At 31.0% G+C, this 26644-nt stretch overlaps 1 protein-coding gene across 3 annotated transcripts; it reads right to left on the minus strand.

Annotated features, from left to right (window-relative positions):
* Nucleotides 1–6848: 6848 nt before the first annotated feature.
* On the minus strand, nucleotides 6849–25735 carry LOC126833527 (slit homolog 3 protein-like). 3 transcript variants are annotated; one of them, XM_050564926.1, is made up of 5 exons: nucleotides 25617–25735; nucleotides 9532–9646; nucleotides 8541–8924; nucleotides 7496–8111; nucleotides 6849–6939 (listed from the first exon to the last, which is right to left on the minus strand). In XM_050564926.1, exons 1-5 carry the CDS (start codon nucleotides 25688–25690, stop codon nucleotides 6890–6892), a joined length of 1239 nt encoding a protein of 412 aa, XP_050420883.1. In that variant the 5' UTR covers nucleotides 25691–25735; the 3' UTR covers nucleotides 6849–6889. The 3 variants fall into 3 exon arrangements, with proteins under 3 accessions (XP_050420883.1, XP_050420882.1, XP_050420884.1); XM_050564925.1 differs by lacking the exon at nucleotides 6849–6939 and having other exon boundaries at nucleotides 7043–8111; XM_050564927.1 differs by lacking the exons at nucleotides 6849–6939; nucleotides 25617–25735 and adding an exon at nucleotides 10990–11036 and having other exon boundaries at nucleotides 7043–8111.
* Between the last annotated feature and the right edge of the window lie 909 nt (nucleotides 25736–26644).

Genomic DNA, 26644 nt, shown 5'->3' on the forward strand with positions numbered 1-26644 from the left:
TATTATGTAAGACGATACTACATATTGGTGGTCAAATAGACCAGCATTTTGATTGCAATCAAACAAAAAACTTACGATAAACTTTCTAAGGGTTTAAACAAGGAATGGGTGCAAGTATATATGACAATATGTAAACAAGTTAAAAAATAGTTATAAATTTAACATAAACATAATTACATGATATAATACCGTACAAAATGTGTCACTTGGAACACAAACTGTATTTATTCCAATGGCGCATAATAGTTTACGAATAAATTGAAACATATAGTTTTATCTCTCAGCATTTGAACATTGAATAAGTTTTCTCTTCAATTATTATAATAATCTAGATTTTTCGGCACCATCTTTTCTTTAAGCTTCCTTAATTGATAATCTTAAAGTTTTATATGTTATTTTTATTGTTACTTTTTTTGATCAAAGTAATACACCCCAAAAACCGTCCAAGTACATAGAAAATATTATGTACGTCAAGGATAGAATTTCGGAGATGCTAGTGGATATTGTGGGTACGGGCGATATTATTCTATGTCATCATTTTCTCCTACCTGTGTCCCTAATATCGTCTTCACCTTTTAAAAATAAAAACACCCCAAACAATCCAAACTAATAGTAATAACAGTATATACGAAGGTTGTACAAAATACAAGAACAACGGCAAAGTGTTAGAAGACGGTATTCAAAGTAAAAAAAAAAAAAAAGAGGGCGATATATTGACTTAGGGAAAGCGTTTCGATGGCCCGGAGGTAAACGCTCAACCGGAGGTTAGACAACACACATATAATTTTTCTCGGTTGTACGCAATTTCCCGTCGAAAATATAATAATAATAGCAATACCATCAACATGGTATCTTTGTGTGTTGTGACCCAGCACCACCACACACCTCTTCTACCGGAAAAGGCCGCTTCTTTCGACGGGTCCATCGGGCGTAGGCAGGTTGTTGGAAAGAAAAAAAAATAACAATATCATCAAAATATGTTAGTGATGAAAAAGTAACCCGTTGACAGTTTTTTATATTTTACGATTATTTATAATACAAACCAACAACGTGTTGCGCGAAAACGGGCGACCATAAAACAGCAGACAGCTAATTTATGTGCACGGCAAACCTTTCATTATTCTAAAAACGGGCCATCCGTTATGGCCACGACGCGACGACGACGTGGGTCGCCCTCGCCGCCGTATGACAGTAGGTAACTCACCTTCGCTCGAGCCCGTTACTATCGTTGTCATTACGTATATTACACGTGCCCGGTGTACGACGGCTGAGGTGTTGTAAAAAATAATAATAATACTTACATATATAAATAAAAAATAAAATAAAAAACAAAGACAATAAAAAAAAATAAAAACCGAAACAGAACGTTTGTGTAATAATAATATGCTCCGGGTTTACGCGTCTGTATCCGAGTGGGGGGTGTATGATTATTAAAAAATCGCACCTCGTTATAGTGCATCGCGAGTACAGCCCTCGGAGTTATCGTAGATAACAGCTCTATCCTTAGCCTCGCGGTTTATATCCTTCGCAAATTTCTTTTTTACATTCCGTTGTACGAATTCACGCAAAAGTATTTTGGTTTATTTCGTATATAAAAAAGCACCAAACACCACATAACGGGGCTATGCGGTTAAAAATATATTTATAACGAAAAAAAAAATTACACCAATCCGACTTGATCTCCAAAAAAATTGTCCGTTTTACCTAGCCCAGTCCGTTCCAGCTCGATAAAAAAAAGGGGAAAACGGACTCAATAAATAAAAAATTACCTCTGATTTTATTTCAAGTTTCCAATGCGATAAAGCCAATAAAATGTTTTTTAGTAGATTAAAACAATTTTTTTTTTATATCGACTCGAGTCAGGGTACATTTTTTTTGTCGAACTGAGTCGTTACAGTCTGGTATTGTCTTTTTATAGAGCTGGATCGGGCAGAGCCAGGGAGAACCGGAATAAAACGATTTTTCAAATCGAATCAGTTGAGTGTAATTTTTTTTTATCGAGCAGAGATTTACCCCCAAAGACTTCTGAAATATCAGCGAGACCTACTTATAGAATATATAATTTTAAAATATTTATTAGTATTAATAGATATAAACATACGTATGAGTAAAACATCACAAATTAATAATGTTTTTTTCTTAATGGAATTAATTAAGAAATTTGTATCAATTCTATTAATGCCTGTCTTCACACTTTTCAAGTCTTCAAAATAAAAACTTATTTAATTTTTAAACACTTTTATTTTAATGAAACTTGTTTGAATACTCAAGTCTCAACGCATTACTATTCGCAGTTCTAACACCCTATTTTTTTTTTTTTTTGTTAATTTAAAATTAAAATTAATTGTCTTCCTTTTACATCTAAAAAGCAATTATAAAACACAGTTTGGTTAAAAAAATAATTATTGTTATATTTTACGAGAAATAAAACTGTTGGGGATACTGTCTTAATTATTACAAAAAGCTCGTTTTATCGTACCGCAGTTTCTGGTAAACATCTGGATAAGAACAATTTGCGCTACAACTCATTTGTGGATAAATTAAAAAAAGTAATAATGATTCAACGTAGGTCTTGTTAATGTTTTTGTCTATTGTCAAATTTAAAATAAAGTAGGCCGTTGAAAATACTCGTACATATTTAATATTATAATATATTTTTTACAATAATAAGAAAACTTCTTACCCTATCACTTATTTTATTATGAAGTGTGTAACATCACACCTGGTTATAATTTAACTACTCGTATACGCTTATTTAAATACACGCTTATTTACATAGACACGTTCCAAACTATGTACAAAAACATAACTTTTGTTTCATACCATCTATGAGTATTATGGAATGTTAAAACCACTATGGCAATATTTAGCGAGATGCTACACAAGACCTTAGACCTAAATTACATTATATTAAGGGAAAATGACATAATATCTACTTTTTCCTCTCTTCTTATTTTATTTTACGTCACGGCACAGAAAACTAAGGTGTTAACGTTCATACAAGTTTGTATCGTGTCACGTCTAGGACTTATCACACTTTATAATACGATTTGAGTTACATTTTTCTCGAATCATACTATTCTGTATTTGATATTTTCATTATTTTTGTCTCGTTCATGTATTTAATTAAAACTCGTAATATCTCATAAGTATTTACTACGATTTATAAAACTGTAACGTTTGAGAAAATCGTACTCAACAGAGTTTAACGTTTGAATAAACAATATGTTGGCATTCCTAATGATTTTCTAAAACTAATAAATTATTATTATTTGTCAACGTCACACGATTTGTACGTTTTTAATGGATAAAAAGCGTAGTGCTCGTTTTAAATATTTACCATGGTGTTGTGACAAGGCAGTCTAGACGAGTAGGTTATTTGTAAACTATTTAAAGTTAGGAGCTACCTAGTCTAGGAATTACGTTTTAATGATTAATCCTATGAACTATTAACGACTATGCATGGACTGAAACGGAAATACTCTTTCCCGGAAGACTTGATGTGTCGATGTATATTATATTCATAGGTAACCACCTACCAATGCCAACAACACAAACACATACCTAAGCTGTTATTCTCAGTTAGTCATTCCCGACAAATTTTGTATCTACTATCTAATATCAAACTAGTTGTCCGATCATCTTTTTGCGTTATGTAATTCAGTAAACATTTAACGTTTATTAACAATTAATTATTGATTGTTAATGTCCTAACAGTTTAAGTGCATATCAGTGTCGTAGTTATAATTTCATTATGGCGAGTGCTTTCTTTCTCACTATCCGATTAGGGTAACTTAAGTTTTTATTCAATTGCATACAAGACGCGGAACTTCAATCATACCATAGAAAAACTTCGGTAGGTCTCATATAATAATATATAGTATATTATACGGAAAATTCAAACAAACGCATATCGCATTCTCGTGCTATTGGACGAATGATAAAGATGTATTTATTTCGTTTCTAAGTAAATAAAAATGATACCCCCGTTATTCCACTGTTCATATGTTCATATGTATTTGCGCAGAGAATGAAACAGAGAGAAACATTATGATAATATAGTGGATTTTTATACATTATTGGCCGTGGAGTCCGTACCTGTGCATATGTGCATGCGATTTATGAAGGCTTGAAAAGAGAGAAACTTCAAAGAAATCAATGTTGCCAGCAGTATAGTATTGCACACCAAACGCATGCATTGTCAAACGGCGCATAACTACTTTGCAAAATGATACCCGAGTCTCTTCTCCGCCTGGCCATGCACTCAAACAGTCAAACCGGTCTTTTGGAGTAATAATTAATCTCTAATCCCAGAATTCTATGCTTTTACCGCTTTCCGATAACGGTCACTGTACTGCAGATGTCTTTTTTGTGTATAGCTGCAAACGGCAAGAGAGAATCCATTTTAAAAAAAAAACCACCTCTAGGGAATAAATATATAATGGAAACTCGATCCATTGTTATTCTTTAGTTTCATTTGAACACAACGAATCTGAAATAAAAACAAAAACAACAGATAAAAAATCTAATTACCACTACGGGATACTAACGAACATGTATATAATATGTACTAGATATCCAGAGCGAAAAACAAAAAAACTGCACTATTCCGTACAAAACTACAACGTATTACACTTTGAAAATTCAATCTAAAAAAAACTGATTGCAAATATGAACGGGAGGGGAGAGTATACAGATAAACGAATAAAATCTGATAATTTATGGGCTGAAAACGATTTTGAGGGATATTGTTACAGATTAGTTTTTTTGGCGGTTATTCATCTTGGCCGCCGTGCTCGTAAATTAAGATCCCACGGCGGTATTGAAACGAAAATAACCTGTTGTTATTATAATACGCTATATCGCAATAACAAGGCGATTTGAATTTCATCATAAGGCGCATTCTCTGTCCGCCCCGCAATCTTCGGGTAATAATTTAACGCTCCTTCCCACAAACTACATGGATTTTATTCGATTACAGTAGTTTTAATTGAATTCACCAATGATAAATTTGTAATCCGCACGAGAGAAGCTGCCTTCCCCACGGAGATGCTTTCCCCACGGCCACATTCAATAGCCTCGTCGACGCACAAAAACGATTTTACCAATATGGTCCAACGAACGATGGACATGGTTACGATGAAAGAGGAGGAGGTACGAGTAACAATGCGGAACAGAATAAACAAAGTACACCCATATAAATATATATATATATACACAAAAAAGCGCAAACCCTGAACCCATCGGTAAAAAACTATGATCGAATATTTATTTCACCGACGTGATCATTGACCATTAAACCAGAACGTTGTAGAAACATCCAATTTAAATTTGAAAAAAGGAACAATTGTGCATTTATTACTTTTATGTTATTGGAAATTAATTGACGTTCAATTATTTGATTTAGTTTTTCAAAAATCTTTACTACGTTTACCAAAAAAATGTGGGAGAATAAATCTTTGTTTAATTTTTAATTATATTTTTTAAGTACTATAATAATTTAATCTGGAGTGTTTCATCCCTCAGTATATAGTATAAATGAGAGTGATAACACTAGCCAGTATTATTTTACTTTTTATTAATCACTAGCATTTACTCTCAGTAAGTAATTCTAGAATATCAATTTAATACTCGTAATAATGCAATTTAATTTGATACTAATATGACTATTATTAGGTGGTTTAGCAATCGTAATTATCTTATCAGCACTTCGCATCAAAGTTAAAATTTACTTTATATATATGGACGACGTTGTCAATGTTTACACTGACATTACTTAATTGAATGTTGTGTAGAAATGTATTAAACGATTGCATTAAAATTCAAATAGTGCACTACTCTAATTTAAACAGAAAACCCAACAACCGACATTTTGCATAGGTACCTGTCTCTTAATTAACGGTCACTGCGGTATCGAAATCCGCCTTTGCGTTGTTTGTCACTAATAAACAAATTAATGTTTACAAGCCTTTGATTTTACGTTATATATAAGTGTACTTTACGAAACCAATAAACTCGAGTCCCTATAACAATATAACTAAAATTGCATTACAATAAATTAGTACGTTGTCTACTTCAACCAAGACATATAATTGTATATTATACTAGTGCTATAAATAATCATGTTTTGGTAACGGTATTTGATTATACTGACAATTAAAAAAAAAAAGAACCTTTTAAATAATTTAAGAAGCTACTTGGGATTGGCCACCCTTGTTCTAAACTTTTACTTGACACGATCTCCCACATCATCCTCGCATACACCAGCAGTCCTCATACCATTCTCGATCGCATCCAACCACCTCTTTTTCGCTCTTTCTCTTCCCCTTTTTCCTACTATTCCTATTTTCATTACCATTCTTACTGCTTCTCATTCTTATTCTCTCCTGCATAAAACCAAACTGGGATTGAGACATTAATGTCTCACTTTTAGTACTCTTTTCTATATTTTTTCCCAAATCTTCATAGTATGACTCATCAATTGTATTCCTCTATAATTTCCAAATTCTTGTATATCACTCTTGATTTAAATATAGGTACTAGTTTACTAAAAAACTCTCCCTCCACTTGCCTGGCATTTTCAAGACCTATTTATCAAAGAAAAAATGTATTTACTGTTTTAGTATACTTACTTCAAAGCATTTATGCGATCTATGTTGCTGTATTAGACATGCCCTAGAGTTGAATGCGCAACGCAGATAAAAACAAACTTTTACGCAGACCGAATAGACAGGACAGTGTTTCTATTAAGATTTGTTTTTGTATATTTCAATTTCTAATGTTACAGTCTAACCGTTACATTTGCTTTTATACTATGAAAAAACTAATATAAATATTATCTTTTCTACCTTTGCTTTCGTCAAAACACGTGTTTACTTCTCAGGCATTTCTAAAAATTATACATACATATTAACCAACAGCGCATCAGCATATTAATTCCTGGAACAGCGGTAGCGGAACAATTAAAACACAATATTAGTTATAAACTTTGCTATAATATAGATGCAATATCACTTTTACATTTTATTATAATATATGAGTATTAAATATTATAGTATAGATTATGACACATCTTGAATTTCCCGCCAGTGTAAGTGCAACATATGGTTTCCTACGTAAGTTTTGAATAAGTGCGCACAAATTCCACGAAACTGTTTAATATAATAAGTAGGTATTATTACTTTTTTGTGGGATTACAAATAGTTATTCTTCTAAATTACATTATTTACATAATACACGAGTAATTGTTAATATTTTAATCAAATATAACAATCGACTAAAATTCTAAAAAGATAAAAAAAAAATACATTAGGTAAATAAAAATGATTGGCAGTTGGTGAAAAACAATGTGTTTAATTAATGGAAATTTCCAACGAGAGATGACACAGATGAAAGCCGAGATCTTACGCCTAAGTAACAGGAACCTTTAAATTTTTTTTTTTTTAGTGAACCAATAAATGAAAATAATATAAAGCCGCTACTACAAACAACGTACGCGTCGATCCTAGCGGTGCGGCCGGCGAACTCTGCAAGCATTTTTCGATAAAGTTTTGCTTGACTACGCTGATAGGTTGCCCGTTCAGCTCAAGTGGAGATATGCAAAAGTTCTTGCCGATAAACCAGTCGGTGGACGCGTTCAAACCAAAAGGATAACCGTCCAAGAACCGGAACAAGTGACAGTCGCAGGGGAAGTGATTGCTGACCATTGTAAACCCTTCGGAAGCGATTACGTTGAACGTGCTTTTTCTCGGACTGTCCAACACGTGGTTGCCATTGAACCGGAAATGTTTCACCTGATTTTGACGTGTCACCGACAGTTTTTGGACCGAGTCGATTTTGTTGTTCAGCAGATTTAAACTGCCCACTTGCGACAGCCCCGCAAACGCGTCCGTTTTGATAACTCCCAAGTCTGAATCTTGAATGGCCAAAACGTGAACTCGAGTCAGGCCCCTGAATGTGTTAGCTTTAAGCGACGACAAGTCCATGAAAGACAACTTTAGCAAACCGACGGAGTCCAGCTCGTAGAACGCGTCCGGCTGCAAATGACGAATGCCCGACGGCATGATTAGATGCTCGACATTTGTCAGCCGGGAAAACGCGTGTGCCGACACCTATAATTAAGATATTATTCATTTATATCATTGAAAACCACGTCAAGCCAATACCAAAAGTATATATACTTAATTATAGAATTTATTTTCTTAAGTTCACACACAACTATATTACAATTTATCGTTTAATTGAACATCAACAAATTCAAATTCACGGTATTCTTAATATGAGAGCGTTGAAATATTATTCACATTATGATAGTTACAATTAATAATCATATAGTTTTATTGATTTTCTCTCCTTTAAAAATGTATTACTTCATCTTTACACACATTTTAATTAAAGCCCACATCTAATATAAATACACTTCTAATATATTTATTTTAAAATATAAGAATCAATTCTTATTTTGTATATCAAATCAAGTGAAAATTATTAAACGCATAGAAAAATATTTTACTTACAAATATATTATAATTGTGACTTACTATATGAAGTGGATTATTATTCAACAGTATCAGCCTTATGTTGGCAGAAGTCGCAAATGCAAATTCTTCGATTACGCTTATCTGGTTGTAGCCCAACAGGATAGCCGTAACATTTTGTAGTCCGGAGAATGACAATTTTTTAAGCGCTCGGAGTGGCGTATGCTGAATCGTAAGTTCCCTAAGCCTGCTAAGTCCTCGGAACGCAAACTGATCAATACTTTGTATACTGTTACCGTCCAAAGTAAGTTTTCGAAGTGATCTAAGCCCTCTAAAAGCATCAGTAGGTAAATATGTCAAGTTGTTTTTGGTCAACGATAGATGTTCAACAGTCTTTGGTAGTTCATTTAGCGGAACAAATGTCAAGTGTCCCGAATTGCACAGGATCTAAAATTAATTCAAAAATAATTTCATTTAAAAACACTTTGACCGTATGTTTATTATAATAAATTTCATATTTTAGCCCTGTGTTAGAATCAATTTGTATTGTACTTTTTAATAATATGAGTACCAAGAATGTTCAACACACCAAATGATTTTTCTTTATTGTAAAAATGATTTTATTTCATTACAAGACAGCTTTCTACCATCTAATAGTCAATATAAATTAATTTTAAAATTACATTTGTAATTTTAACTATGTAACCTATTCAATAAATTTTAATGTTATACTTTATTCCTATCATCCATATATTTTATATATTATATGCATGGTACCACGAACATGTGGGTAAATTTAATCTAAACTTTGTATAGAGTCATACAAAAACCGTATGCGTGTATTCGCGAGGTATATTGTTTGGTAAATGATTAAAAGGTCAGAGCTAGTAGCGAACAAACTTGGACGTGCTGAAATACAATATTGCGAGACCTAATATATCAGGAATGTCCGGTTCAGTAGTTGGGAGCTGTCCAAATACAAAAAAAAGTATGTTATACACATTTAAATTTATGCATGTGCATATTATATAGGATGAATGTTATCTTATCTTACTTGCGTATGCGACAAACAAATACAATCCGATGGGCACGGCCATGAATGAACTGTGTTGACCATCATTAACCACACAAATGTGATGAAAAATGCATAAATTTCGCATTTTCTTTGGCTAGAAACATAAAAATAACACAGCCAGAATTAATAACAATTATTTCCGTTACAACTACTTTTGACGAAATAAAATAGTAAACAAAAACTAAGTCGTTTGCAGTGATGGTAGCTCTCCCACGAGGTTTTGTGCACCACGTAGAGTGTAGATGTTTTTTTATGTTTTGTTACACTGTTAAGTTTTCCAGTTATCATGGCATAGAAGAGAGAAAACGAGCATACGACCTATCAAATATGTATGGGTAAGAAAGACAAGAAAAAGAGGTTGTGTTAATATGGGTGACATAATAAAATAAAAAGCAAGTGAAATAGTATTTGGATGTTTCGCGTGTTGGTTAATCCCCAAGAGTTGCTACGGATGTAAAGGGTCATTTGTTGTCGAGGTATTTGTTCAAAACTTTTCATGTTAAACAAAAAGTTAGCGCGAAAACGAAAAAGGAGTGCACCTATGCTAAGCTTTGTCGATTACAGAAAGAATAACGAATTTTAGTAGAAACAATTTTCCGGAAACCTTTAACACATTTAAGTCTTAGACTTGGTACAATTTATTCATCTAACAACAGATTATTTTTATTTGAAAGATTGAGAGTAAAAAACTGGTTTTAGCATGAATATATTATCTAATGAATTTGTTAATAATTTGTGTGTCGTTTTTAATTGCATTTGGTGTTAGGGGTAATATTGGAATAAGGGAAAATCAATAATTCTTGGATAACTGATAAAAGATTAATGATAAAACGATCAACTGATAATATATTATAGGTAAGAGAAAGAAAATCTGCTGATCATAAGACATGTTCATTAATCATTATCCAATGTCTTACCTTCAAGGGAAAGATAAACAGATTTTATTTTTAATAAATTCGATTTCATTCAATTTTTTTTTTGTTAAAAAAACTTGATGTTTACTCTCTTATTATAAGTTATAATGTATATTAACTAGTCAGACTGAAAGCAAGATCATACATATTTATTACAATTTTCACTCGCATTTATACTTTAATATTAAATATCATGATATTTTAAAGCTTTATACAACAAGAGACTAAGATCGTCAGTTGTCGTTAGTTTTTTTAAAAATTCTAAAAAAAATGGTTTTTTGTTACAGTACTATTTATTAGTGTTCTTGATTTTCACAAATTTTAAAATAAAATGTTGAATCTACGAATAGAAATATTTTTTCCTACTTTAATACAAATTATGAACAGAATGAAATAATTATTAAAATACTGTGTGTTACCATATTATATTTTTGAATTATTATGTTAAACGGTATAAAAATTAAATCAAGGAATCGCGCAAAAAACTGTTCTAAAAAAATACACATTGTTTTAAAACCAATACCTTCGGGCTCCACAGCTCCATACCGAATGTAACGACAGATTCGACAAACTGAGATATGTTATTATTAAAGGTGGGTACATTGTTGTTATATATATTTTTTCCACTCAAATGCACAAGTATGTTATTCAATGTTATTTCAAAATATATACATATAAAGGGTAAACTAATGTGTAGTAATCAATAACAGAATAAATATGTTGCGATACACATTTTTTCCATTTACAACAATTTCTAGTGGTGCTAAAATACGAGTATCCAGGATTGAAATTCATAAAAAAATCATAATTAAATTTTAGAAAAAAATTAGAGCTACAACAGATGATTTCAACTAATAGTAATCTCAACACATATTATTTACCATCAGCTTTACTTTAATAATAGTTATTATACTTTTAAAAGCATGCAGTTCGTATTTCTCATCTTTTAAATTCTGTTAAACTTGTATTAACGAAACAACTGATTGGAATTATGCTTTTGAATAATTAATAACTAAAAGTTTTGAAAACTTACACGAGTAAATATTTGTTTTATTATATTCGGCAACTATGGCCATTAGCTGTGTGTAAATATTGTCAACGACATTATGTAATAAATTATAATTAATTTTAAAATGATTTACAAGAATTTTTATAAACTTAAATTATTATTAACTCATAAACTTTAATGAAAGCTATTTACTATGCGCTTGAAAATCTAGCTAATCTAAATTTTTAATGATAATAACGGGAAGATGAGTAATATCATTTTCAAATTAGGTTTTCAAATGTAAAAGCTCGCATACATTTTTATGCATGGTTGTTTGTAGTCTGGCAAGTTTAATCTTGAGCAACTTCCGGAATTAGTTAAAGCTCCTTTACGTATAAATTTGATTGTTTTGTCTCCGCGTCCTTTTATTTATACGTATAGTAGGTTTAAAAAAGGCCTAGAAAACCGGAAACAGCGAGAGTAGATGAAAATACCAGTTTATACTCGCTCATGATAAAAAAAAGTTGTACAATATTATTAAGGTAATAATGCTGTTTAGTCTTTCGTTTTATTGTCTTCTTAGGCCGCTAATATCCTCTTATTCCCTTCTTACATACAGTCTATATACAGTCAATGTAGTCTACAATAAGGTTTACCGCTGTCTACCGCTAAATCGAACAGTTTTTTTACATCTCCGTATACAACTTTGTGTTGTGCAAAGACCCCATGAAATGTTTTATATGTAACTAGTTACTGTATTACTATTGATATTTACAAAAGTCGAAGTTCAACATGTTATAGTGAACAAGTTTTCGGTTTATTAAAAAGAAAAAACAGTCTTTAAAACTCATCAGTGTCTCTACGTTTAATGGACCGTATGATATCATTATATTGCGTCATCATTCACTCTAACGAGCGTTAATTCAAGGGTCAAGAAGCATTGGAAGAAGTTGGCATAGTTGGTCGAAATGGATTTCACATGATTGCATTCAGCCCTCTAGCGTTAGACTTCTAAGCAAAAGAGACGCTCAGGAGTCAAATTTAATGTAAACATATTTTTTGAAATGGGAGTTAACAGTTTTAAGGAAATAAAATATTACATCAAAAGAGTTTCTAAAAAAAAATTAAGCAACTTATGGTTATAATATGTAATCAAATAATAATAAAAACCCTTAACCATAAAAATGATATACTCTCCACGTATACGACGTATTTCGGCAACAATGTAGTCATCTTCAGCGCTAACGACAGACAAGCTATATTTAAAAGAGTTTTTGTTAAATGTATAGGTACAATAAAAAAAGAAAAATAGATATTCTTTTAAAATATTAAAAAAGAAAATAATTTCAGTGCAATTATTTTGCCACTTTTCTAAGTTAAGTCTGAAACTGGCAATGATCCTATTCTAACATGATGAAACAAAATAATTTTTAAAACATATGAACACACGAGGAATATAAAGTGTTCTTAAACTCTAGTGTATTAATTGTATACTTTAATTTTATAAGCACGTTTTGGTTTTAATTTTAAGAAAACCTCATCAAGAATCTTTATTGAGTTCACAAATTTTAAATTCAAATTATTTTTAATACAAAATTGAATTAGTATAGTATAAATGGGATAGTATTCACACTATAATATTTGAGTCAAACAATAAAGCTGGACTAACTAACTGGTTCAGAAACACAAACTAGCTTGACCGATAGGGTTGGTAGAACCGACAAGGCCTACCCATTGTGACAAAAGTTCAAGTTTTAGTGCACAATGAGCGTTGCAAAAAGACATAGACGACGATAGTGACGGCTGCTTATGGTGCAACCGAACAACTATACTGTATGCGTGGACGAAAGTTAGCTATGGTAGTGGTCATCGTTGCAGTGTGTAATCAAGGACCGCAACAGACTAATTAGAGAGACCTGGCCCACCGCAAAACCTAGGACACCCCCCTCCCCATACTTCTCCCCCACAGCAAATATCAAAATTACAACCACCCAATATATGTATACACACATACACCCTACATTTGTGTAGACACAGGGTCGCTTCATCTCTCGGGTGACAGACCAGAAAGGTCCTGTCCGGATACAGGTAGTGTTTAAGCAAGTTAAATGTGTGCTCGGTCTGCATTATCGTATGGACGGAAGACAGAAACAGTCGCGTGGTGGAAAACAAATAAAACGTAATTATCTAACAACACCCCTCGAATTCGCCACAACTAAATCCCACCCACGACCAAGGACTTCCTAGTGGTTTCCTTCGCAGTCACCGCATCGTCTGTCGGGTCCACTAATCAGACGGACGTGACGCCAAAAACATTGGCAGCTTCTACGAATGCACGCGCACAACTCGTTAGTTTTCTTGAAATTTGACCTGAACGGCTCATGTACAGAGAATGTGATACGTAACCAATCCTCATTTAACACAAGTTGTAAGCGCAAATCATATTCCCAAGAAGTCTGTTCTCGTTAACCCATAAGTAAGTATACCCACCGTATTGTCTGACCTGTGCATTATGTTCTGTGACATTTGCGAGACAAAAAACCCGTTTAAAAAAAATTCTAAACACGTGTCTAGTATATAAATAGAATACTATAACTTAAACGAGTTCTTATAGTATTGTATTTGAATTAAATTGTAAGCGTATAAGAATATTATGGCAATTAAAATGAAAAATTACATTACAAAGTTGTTATAACCCGATTAATGTACCATCATTAAATAAACAAATTAATTTAATTTCCAAATGAATTTCTATATTATAAATAGAAATTCATTAACTTGATTGGCATAACAAAACTATCTTATTTTTTGGTTAAAACCTTATTTGATATTTGATAAAACAATGATATTTGCTATGTTTCAAAAAAATACACTTTGAAGTCTGAAATGAGGAACAAGACTCTTTAATAATTTCAAAGGTTGCAAGCGCAAAATGTATACTTCGTTTTAATTTGAAAGATAACAATATTTAAAGTTTTATTAGGTACTCACAAAGTTGGCTAACAAATTCCATACTATTTAAGGATATGACTTATATATCAAACTAATTATACATTATTGTAATATGAACAAGTCAACACTTACTGCACCAAAGTTAATGCCACTTCATTTAGGATACTCTTAAAAATATTACCTATGTCAGTACCTAATTAAATAATAATAATAATCAGATTGTTTAAAAATAATACACAACCGAAGATAATCTCTTTGGATTTCCAAAAAAGATCAAACATTTATGGATTTCAATCAAATTAATATCAATACATTAATGTTGCTCATATTATATAATCTAATATAAGTTTTAGTGATGAACTTCAACTAAATTATAACAATTAACTATAAAATAATTCGATTCCATTAATCAGAAACTAGTGCACATGACCGAGAAGCTCGTATACACCCGCTACGCCTGCCTGTGGGTGAAACACAACGTTAAGATTTTATAACTTGGAATTCAACTGAAGGTAAAACGACAATATAAAATCAAAGAGCCCAAGCTTTGATCTTACCTTCCGAGTTTATAAATAACAATACATATCACATCGTACTACTATGGCTGTCACTGTCACAGCGAGACTTTGTACTTACTTACCTAAGTCTTAGGTACGTCTTTCCTTAAACAAGATAATGAATAATCAATTACACACACACACATATATACGCTTATGTATAAATTATAAATACATTTTATAATATCGGCAACTACAAATTTACGGGTTTAAGTATAGTATTAACGTTCAAAACTTTCAAAAATATAGATAAATATTTTTTTTTTAACTTTAATTGTTTCAAAGAAAAACCTCACTCGCCTTTATTATAATAACTAATATTATGAAATACAACGTACCGCAGATTTGTGGAACGGCAGTGTTAATAATTTAAAAGACTGATATATCTTAAACATTGAGGTTGTGAAAAACCACGAATTTCACAAATTATCTTCGTATAAACACCAATTATATCATTTTATTGAGTACAAGTAATGTTCAATTTGTTATAGTGGCTGAATATTACAATGTTTTTTTAAAAATAAGTTTTTGTATACATATATTTTATGTGTCACGCTTTTTCAAAATATTTCCTATCTTAACGCTGAATCGAGTGGTGAAACACTGATTGCTTGGTCTTTAAAACTAACGGCGATAGAGCAATTTTAAGTTGTACAGTTCCATCTTTCCCCTGAGGGCACGCACGTAGTGCACGAACCTAGGGCCCCTCGGCTTGATTGCGGCCCCGAATAATACAATTTACATCTTTACGGGTTTTTTGGTTTTTCTTGTCCAAGGATCTTTGCATAGCCTAAGACAGTCCTGAAGTTAAAATTACTTTATAAATTTCAATCCAACGACTTATCTGTGTTTATCCCTGTAGCCAAAATTATGTTTTTACACCCTATGGTTCATTTAAAATAAAATACGAATTTAAATCTACACGCGTACGATTTATTATAATAACGTGTTCATCATGACGCGTACATTTTTGAAAACTTATCTTTTTCTTAGAACCAACAATAATATCACTGACAAATATTAATTTATTTACACGAACAGGGAATCGGCGTGGAATATGTTTTGAGCTGGTTGTCATCGGATTCTTAGTAGACTAAACAACGGCAACGGCGGCGGTAGTTCTCGTGTTTCACTATAAATTTAATCGGATATTACTCTAATTCTCGGTTGTTGCTTCGTTCGTATAATCATTTTCTGTGTGGTTTATAATGACTTCAAATGCAGATTTACAACAACCCTCTTCCACTACCCTAACCACTGCGTAGGCTGCTGCTGCTGTCATTTATGTTAATCCCGTTCTTCTTTTGACATCGATGCTATTGTAACCATAACTCCACGACTTTGGCTTCTATAGCAGTATCAAACTAACAATTATTAGTGTATCTGAGTATCGACATTAAAACATTTACTATAACACTAAACTCCCAGCCAGAGAGATATAATTATAAGTAAACACGATTCGACAATATTGTTGAAACAAGTGAAAATTACTAAGTTATGTTCAGTGAATATTATATTATGTAATTTAATATACTTCGCAAGATTATTGCTCGGTTTATAACTAGGATGAAATAAGCATTTTAAAAACTCTAAAATCAATTTACTTTCACACTCAAATTTAGCATAATGTCAATTTATCGATTGTTTTTTTTTTCAACTTTTGCACTTTATTTTCCTTTAAATGTATCATAGCATGCGGTCAATATCAAAAGGGTATAATACAAGACAAAATTATTTTATCTTTCTCCTTTTATGTCTTCTCAATCTATCACAACAAAGGAAACATGTCAGAATGAGTTGTGCTCCGTACGATGCAGGTTTATACTCTAGAACTACTTAAAAAAAAACTGTAAGAATAGTTTGGGCAGCCCCAAGAGGTTTACATACACTCGCGAGCATATATTCTCCGTTTCAATTTGCATGTGTCGCTTGTTTTTGTCCACTTTGGGAATATAACTCACAAACTTCGGTTTACCTGAAATACAGATCTTCTCCTAAAGTTTTTCCCTCCGACTTCGAATCAAATGTAATGTAACTGAATTGTTATTGCGATCAAAAGTGATAGCGATAGCAAAACTATTTCCATACAATTGATCGTAACCGTTCAGCGTGCTGTCTAAAAGCGTAAATAGCATTTTTTATTGAATAACGCCACCAAACCGACTTAAATATTTTCAATGTATCTATTTTCTACCGTGTTGACTACTTGGACAGACATTACCAATGCAATATAATTTATTATTATTAGATTATCCCGTAATTGTTCGGGCTATGACTCAACAAACCTTTTTAAAATTATGATCAAACCTCCCTTAATTAAAAATTACTAAATAAAGGTGGTTATTTTACAACAAAATAGCTCAACATTTATTAAAAAGAATATTACCTTTTTTTTTATGAAATCACATTTTATTAAACATATATCATTCTTTAAGAGGTTGACAATTAGTACTTTTCGGACCTTCCGCTAAAATATGAATTAATACTCACTATACTAATTTGTAATGAACAATGCATTATTTTTAAAACTTATTTTTTTACACTTCTAAGCACGGCAAACATCACGATTTATTAAGAAATATGCAAATCATGTTTTTGTCATTTTTGAACATATAAAAGATATATTGCAAAAAACAATTGTGTTTACCAAAGCCAAGTTAAACAACTTGCTATATTATAAGAAATACGTTGAAATATTTGCTGAACTCAATTTTTAACGTAGAGCGTAAATATAAGTAAATCTATATTTGTTCTTTTACTGAAATTTGAATCAAGGTATGTTCATTGTACTTTATTAGTGTATATTGTGATGTTATATAATATGATGCTTACAACGTGTCAATATATAATTTTAATTTTATACATGTAACATAGCACTACATTAACTATATTATTACCTAAATTTAATTTATGCAAAACGTTTTTAATCTTGTGTTATTTATTTTGATTATAATTTAATTAATAAACAAAAAGTTTAAATCTAATACGTCACATTAATATGTAAGCTACTGAATTTGTTTTATTGGTTTTTAAATTTACATTACATATAGAAATAACCAACAACACTGTACTTATCCAGATACTAGTGTAAACATCACGTGTTACTTCTTTTAATTTTAATAAGCTAAGGAAATAAATTGAGTTTTGTGCTTGTATTATAAATTTATTTATAAAATAGAGACCTATAAACTATAATGCCTTCTCGAAACATCCCGTTCAATTATTATTCTATGTAGGAGATTCGTAGAAGTGTGGCCTTTAAACGCAGTAATGTTGGAGTAGCTAAAATACAAACACCTCAGGTACGCCATCGCTAATGTACCGAGTCCGAAAACCCTGTAGTTTTACGGAATAATTTAACATCTTTAAAGAAAAACTATAAGTGCTCTTTTGTTTCAAGTGCGCTGGGTAGTGCATGGGTGTGACTGTTGCGCTATAAATTCTTGCGAAACAGCTATACAAAAAGACAGCTCCGTTCTGTCAAAAGATAGAAAAGGCTTTTGATATATTATTTTAGTCAAATATGCCCAGCATAGTAATACAAACATAGATAAATTATAATTTTAAATAACACTGGGAAAGTAGTTTAGTATTTTACGTACGTGATAACCTAAACGAAATCGACTACAACTAAAAGCCAATATTATCAATTACTTAGGTATTTTCTATAGTTTTAATAAATTGCAGTCTATTGTTAACTACCAAAAACGTTCAGTATTTTTGATTGGAATATTAGTGCATCAATTGCATACATAGTGTATGCAATAGTTTCAATAAACATCGGACCACGCACATAACATTCCTAGACACGTGCTCAAGTACTTTGTGACAATCTAATAATATTCAATCAAAGATTGACGTGATGCTATATAGTTATTGTAACCACACTAAGTGCATTTCAGCGCTGATATGTCCCGGAAACAAGCTATTTACATTAAATAGATAAGTCCATTACCTAAAACGTCCATTGGATGAATATTAATGGACGAAATCTATCATTGTCAATCGAATGAAATTTAATCATTATAACCATACACAGGCAAGCACGTGGGTCATAGCGATCTGTGGTCAATACAAGCACGAGCGGAGTATACAATTAACAGTTATCAATTATCTGTTATTTACTTTTTTAATAATACATAAGTAACAAAAGTAAGGAAACCATTTCACTGTGGTAGCATTGGGCCGTCAAGACTTGTTAAGCTATATAATGATGATAATCATTACTTATTGTTGATACTTGATTTTTTTATACTATTTTTGGTATTTGTTGAGACTTGACAACACCGTTCCAGTACAATTCGTCGATATTTAAATCAGATCCATTTTACCGCGTAAAGATCACGGTGTTTTTAAAGCTATAAGCTAACGTTTACTAAATATCTGGGTTGGCTGACATAGTTAAATACATCACATCACCGTGCTATTTACAAAATTCATATTATATATACATATATATTATATTATACTATAAGTTATATCACTTCGAGTAAATCGTTGTCATTAAAACGGTGAAAAAACGCACCGTTCGTGAGAAAATTGCCGTTAAGGGAGCTAACTACTATTTTTATATAATCGTATTAATATTAGCGTCCTGTGCAGTTTGAAAACTTCTATTATTCATGTTTCATAATAATTAGTGACCGAAATCTCTACCTGTACAACCTTCCCAGGGCCTTTTCGGTAAATCAAATAAATATACACCTCCTAAATGTCCATACTTTTATATTTTAAAATGTCTTTGAACCCATCGTGTTATAAATAAACCCGTTGTAATATAATATAAATCAATTTATTAAAAAATAATGTCTTGTTTTAAAGTGTACGCAAAACGCTCTGCTTCTAGTTAATAACGTAGTCAGCGACGTTGACTAAGAAAAACGCTATCATATTATAATCAGTTTCAATTTCATCCCAGTGTTTCTTTTTTTTGGGGGAGGGGGAGATGAGTTAGGGGTAAATAAAATAGACATTTTTTTATAGCCGCTCGCAAAAATGTGGTACATTAGAAATGTTACACAAATTGAAGTGGTTAACGAAAGAAGAGAGGTCTCTCTACAATAAGAGATTCGTATAAAACAAAAACCGAGTAAATTATAATATTAAGCCGCGTATAGGGTGGCGGTGGCTTTTGTTTATTATACGGCTTTAGTTTATACACGGTTATGCGTATACCTACTAACGCACTCGCACCGCAGCAAATATAGTGTGGTCCGAGTTACATGCTCGATACTCTTGTTTAAATGCAAACAATTATTCGTTAAGGGAGACCGAAATCTCTGCAATGTACCTACCTACCTATATCTACTTTAGGAACCGTGAAGTTAACCACGAGAAAATAAACATACAAACACGGCCGGCGCTCTGGGAAATCCAACATAAATCTAGATTAAAATTACCCAGCAATATTACTTGGGTGCATATTTAGAATATTAAAATTAACTTTATGGAGTAAAAAAAAAGGCACAGAGCTTAAAAAATGTTGGGTTAATTAAAATTAACAATGTATCATTTTACATTATATGTATATAAGTATACTAAATTGAGCAACGCTTTACTAATAATAACGTCGTGCATGTGCTATGCAAATTATTCTAGTTCATTGAGATCATTTTTAACGTTTTAAATCAGGCATCTTAAAACTTAATAAAAATACATTTTGATTTAAATAAATGTATTTCTGTTGACGTAGCAATTTATAAATATTATTTAACCAAATTTTACAAAGTTTGATAAAATATATTTCACGTGTAATATTTGTTTAGTGTTTTGAAAATAATATAATGTTTAATTTTTTAATTTATAATATGCAGAAAACACCGGTCTCTGAGAATACCATTTTTGTCGCTGCATAGTAATTATTTTTAAACATATCAGTATAATTACAACAACAATTACTAATAAAAAGTAATAAAACGAGCGAGGACCGCTATCAGAAGTCTAACTACGAAAATTGCAACTTATATTATCATTGTTATTGTTTTGTTTTAGTTTCGTTAACACGGCGAATCGATTAGGCAAAATCGCTACATCCACGTTGGTAATTTTTTTTTACCATACTGTATGAAAGGATGATTAACCGATTCAAACTCAAACTAGAAAACTCAGAAACCAAATTTTTCTAAAATAAAAAAAAAATTCATGGAATGATTAACAAATTAATTGCAACTGGTGCGCAATACAGCACATCACAAAGTTCGAACGTCCATAGCTAATTTATTTCGTAGAAAGGCTTCGATGTCTTCAAGGAAGTTCACTGCGAAGTATATGGTAATATTACTCAGAATCGTTGGGCTGACATAATTATTTTAGATCATCCGATAGCTAACTGCTAAGGGTCTGGTACTAGACCCGACAATATGTAGGTAGTCAAATAATATGCAGCAAGACACCGAAGTTCACAAGAAGAAGATCAAAATATATAGCCTATGCATTCCTTACTTAATCAAAAATACTGTATTGATAATTATTGGGAAGTGCTCGGTCTATGGTTTGGGACAGGAGGATCAGCGTAAAATTTCTTTAAAGGTCAAAGTCTCCTAATATCTGGTCTAGTAAATATTTGTTTAGCAGTTTTGAAAGATACGACGTATACGGTATATTATTAATACCACTTGTATACCTATAAATAAATCATTTTTCATTATTATTATTTTTGTTATCTTTTATTTTAATATATATAATATATAATATAGCAGTAGATTAATGTTTCGACTTTTGTTTAACTTAAAAGTGTCAATGTCCAATTGTTTTATTACTATTATGTACTATTATTTATTAACCCAAATTAAAGGACAGCTCGCTTTATATTATTTTATTATAAAGTTTTTTATTTATGAAAACAATTTCAATTAATTTATGTGTAAATAATAGTTGACCCATCGAATTAAGATAACTCAATTAAAACGGAATTTACTACATCTAGTCGAAAATACTATTTATTTTATTAATTCATTGATTAATAATATTATTAAATAATAGTAAAGTTAACTAAACAATTTTTTTGTCACATTTTAACTGTTCCGATCATTTTTCATAATGTTATAGCGTGTCAGAGTTGAAACTAAAAAATCTGTAAGCTGTAAACGACTTTTTCTCATTTTGATCAAATTTACCAAATTTTTATCCGATAATGTAACACTGAAAAGTTTGTATCAAAGCTAAAAATGATTTTTATTGTTACTGATTTAACTTATAACGTGAAATTAGACCTATTTTTAGAGTATCTTCAAAGTCCCAAAATTTAATTTTCTTTTTAACGATACATCTCTATTATTTTATACATATTTGTAAATGTGCACTACCTTCTCGACTTACGTACCGGAAATAAAATATAAAAACATATTTTCATAAACAAAAAAATATATTGCTTAAGACAAAAAAATAAAAAACATTACGACGTTGCTTTTGTTTTATTAATATTAATAATAATAAAATAAAATAAAAGGACAGGAAAATTGTATTCCGAATGACGTAGCTGCCGACTGCGTTTGATGTTAAAACAAATGAAATTTACCGTAGAGCAGTAATTATAATATCGCGAAACTATAGTTAATTTTAAACGGAAAAAGACTGTCGTACCTCCGAAGTACAAGTCGATATCAACAAAGCCATATTCAAAACCCGACCCTTTCATCCATCGACCATCGGTAAAAAACTTGGGCGCTGGGAAGACGCCCTTGTCCGTATTGTTCTGGAGTTTGTTTTAGCGCGTGTTCAAGGTACAACGGATCGGTAATTAATTAATCGCAATTATTACGAATATTATATATATATATATATATATATATATATATATATATATGTCTACAGATGTATGTATGGAATGTACACATAAACAGGACACCCACCACGGTAGGTAGACGGTCAATTAATAGGATTAGAACGTGCCGGTTCAGCTGCCATTTTGACGCTTATATGCGATTCTATGTAATGTATGTATGTGTGTGTGTGTGTGTGTTTATCGTCTATCGGTTAGTTTATATACCTTTGGTTCGCAAATAACCGCCGTCGCCGTTAAACGGGGATTTGCCGATGTACATATTATTATTATTACTATAACATAACATTATACAATAATCTAATAACTTGTTCAACGCGCTATAATAATATAATATAATATAAAATATACAATGATAATAATGATAGTATTAATATTATAATGAAATAATACCTATCGGAGTTATGATAAAATATTCATGTTGTGTACGACTTAGCGGTAACACAATAATAGTGGCGAATAGAGTGTGTTCCGGACACTTAAACAAAAAATATATTATTTACTATTTGGTCGCGTTTGAGTAGTACGGCTAAGGAGGTTGAATATTATTGCGTAGTATTATTATGTGGAAATATTATTACATTATTTGTATCTAATTTAATATTAAGTATATACCTGTTGTTGGTTTCAAAATGAACACAAACTCCAAAATTAGGTATTTTTTTGTTCGTTATTGTTTTTAAAATGTCTCTTTTGTAATATAGATACGCATACGTAACAACACAACTGTCATATGGAAAAAAACATCTTCATTTTAGAGCTATTACTTATTAGTTATTACTATTTGATCTGATGCCAAATAAATATAATGATGTGAGGCAGTAATAGGCTAAATAAATGCTGAATTAAACTACTGAATTTGAATTCGAACATTGGTAAAAAACTGTAGAATTATTGATAAATTACCACACTAACCTGTGGCCTACACACAATTTTCTTATAAGGCAAAGACTAGGTACTCAGAAGATGCCAGACCCCGATTGTATCATTTAAAAGGTTGTACAAATACTGAAATTGCCAAATGTATACTTTAATTTTAATAATGACGCTTTTTTTATTTTTGCGTTTAACGCAATCATTTTTAGGTAGCTCTCGAATGGGGTACATTTTTACGATTAAAAAGTATTCAAAAAACTGGAAGTATAAATAAATTACAATATTTATCGAACATAATTGGGAGATGCGCTATTAGTAAAAAAGGGGGAATATGTTAACATAGTATGGGCTTGTAAAAAAAAGAGAGAGAAATAAAATAGTAAAGACTTCAAGAGATTGGTGGGAAAATATTTAGAAATTGATGTGGATCGTAGAAGAAGAAGGAGATAAAACAAGAAGGTGTCTAAAATGGCAAAAAAAAATGGAGACAAATAGAGAAATGTAGAAATAGAAGATTCAAGGCTTATGTCCAGCCTGTTATTCTAAGTTATGTTATTAGTTAACAAGAACAGAAGACAGTTTACTAGCATACCGGTTTTAATATTTCGCTTTCAAAGAAAACCAAAAATAATTCTTGTCGTCAGCCCTCGAGATAAAAATAACCTTTAGACGATGTATTCGTTCAGTTGTGCATAAAAGAAAATGTATAAAATTCAGGTATGATTGTTTGTTTGTATGACACACCTGCCGTCGATTCATTGAGTCGTCAATAATAACAATTTTAAGCAATAAAAAATAGAATCGCAATATCAATTTGCAAAGGGTACAGTCAAAATAATTTAAATCATAATATGTACTTTCTAGTATAAATGTCTATGGATAAGTTTTATAAATAAATAGAAAATTAAAATAACTTTCGCATATCATTCACCAATAAGTGTAAGTGTCCTCAATATGTGTAAATAAGTAGGTATAGTTTTTAAACTGTAAAATAAGCTCCATGTACATTTTACCTTTAGGTTAAAGTCAATATTTTTACTTTATACTAAGTATACACTTTTATGTATTCAACTATTTGTATTTTTCGTATGGTAAAGTAGGTACTTAACTATTTCTTGTTTTAGATTTTACATGAGTCATCTATAGATGCGCGTATCCAGATATAACTAAGCCAATTTTCAATTAATTAATATTAAAAAAAAATATGGGCCTACAGCTACATTTATTAATTTTAAAATCGACTATCCCGCAGCGTGTTTTTTCTTTTTATAATAGAGGGAAAAGGTTGACATTAACTAGGTACATATTATTACTATACTGAATCCGTCTCCTATGTATCTATTAATAGACTTTAGTATATCATACATAAAATAGCGTCATGTATTAATAATTAACTTTAAGTTGTTAGCACACTTGGAAAAATTATATTTAAATAATTAATAATAACTTACAAATAACCAAATTATTTCAATTACATTTAGTTTGATGTATACAATTATTTTGGACATTAGATTTTATTTTTTAAAAATGCAAAATTAAACAAAAGACTAGACGTTTAAAAAGAAATCATGTACTTCACGCTGTTTTTTAAGTAGGTAAATACATATTTATTTACTTAATAATTTACATTTTTTTTTTCAATGACAAATGTATTTGAAATTATTATTTAGATCTCTATTCTAGTAAAAATAATGTAGTAATTATTACTTAAGTTTTTATTTAAGTACATTTTCGTTTTTAATAATCATTCGAATAACAAAGTTATTTAAATATAATGTTCAGCGTTTCGGTATGTACCTAGTAAATTTTTTTTAAATATAAGTTCATCCCACAGTTACGTTAGCAAAATGAGTATCAAGCATAATAATTAAGTATTTCAACGATGTTTAGTTTTTTATTTACCGTTTAATTAACAAATTCATGGTAAATTTACATTTTTAATTTAGGTGTATTACGAGTTAAGGAAAAAAAAATAAAATCCGGATGTTACGGCTTACCTTGACCGAGCGACACGTGTCATGACCATTTGATGTGCACGATGGCAGGGTTTGTGTGACCATGTTAATCGCATACCGTGCACTGAGACCAGCTACGGCGACGGTAGCACGTTGCCTTCTATACCGTACATACAGCGATTGTGCCTTTATCAAGCTCATTCATGTACGCGGTCGCCGGCAACTTTGCCAGCATTGGCGGCGCGAGACATGGGTGGCCGATACACTGTACTAACGGACCTGCTCAAATCTCTCACTTAACACAGATATTATACACTGAATAATGTAAGGTATAATCGAAATGGTTTTTAGCGTAGATGATTTAAAAATCATCATTGAGACGCGCAAATGAAAATATCATTATAGTTCTACTTACTTCTAAAGGTCCACTGCAAAGTCTCGAAAACCGCAAACATCGTACATTACAATACAAACAGCATACGCGTTTAATTTATATTTAAATGTTTTTGATTCTTTATGGTGAATCGATTCATTGCGAAAAATAAAAATCACCCCAGTTAAAAACATCACATCATAAAACATTATCTGTTGTGTTTGAGCAAAATCGGATAAGTCAAAAACACATGTTTTTTATTTGTTTGTTAATTTGTTCACAAATTTGTGATAAGAGAACTGAGAAGTTAACTATTTCCTTCAATATGAATTCCGAGTAGGCTAGTTCTATTTGTAGTATAATTATTTTAGTAAAAATATTTTTGAACTTTAACCACGGTTAATAATACTGAAAAGTAAAGTTAAAGGTTAATAATAAGCTATAACTACATAGCTTAGACAAAAGAAAACACAAAATTTGAACTTTTGCCTAAACACGCCAGCTATAATCTTAAACCATAATATAACATAGATCGTCTAATGAGTATGTTAGCATGAATTGTAATTTATAATTTTTTTTTTAAATAAAGACTATCTTTAATTTAATAGCATCAGAAAGCGTTTAATTTCTATTTCCATATTTTTAAAACATTAAATCACAATATTCCTCGCCTCCAATAAAGTAAAAATAAAAATTA

This window comes from Adelges cooleyi, unplaced genomic scaffold (genome assembly GCF_023614345.1).
Source record: "Adelges cooleyi isolate 19-005CV unplaced genomic scaffold, UGA_ACOO_1.1 ACOO_flye_CR_arks_rails_tigmint_CR_PRNA_2, whole genome shotgun sequence".
Taxonomy (NCBI): Eukaryota; Metazoa; Arthropoda; class Insecta; order Hemiptera; family Adelgidae; genus Adelges; species Adelges cooleyi.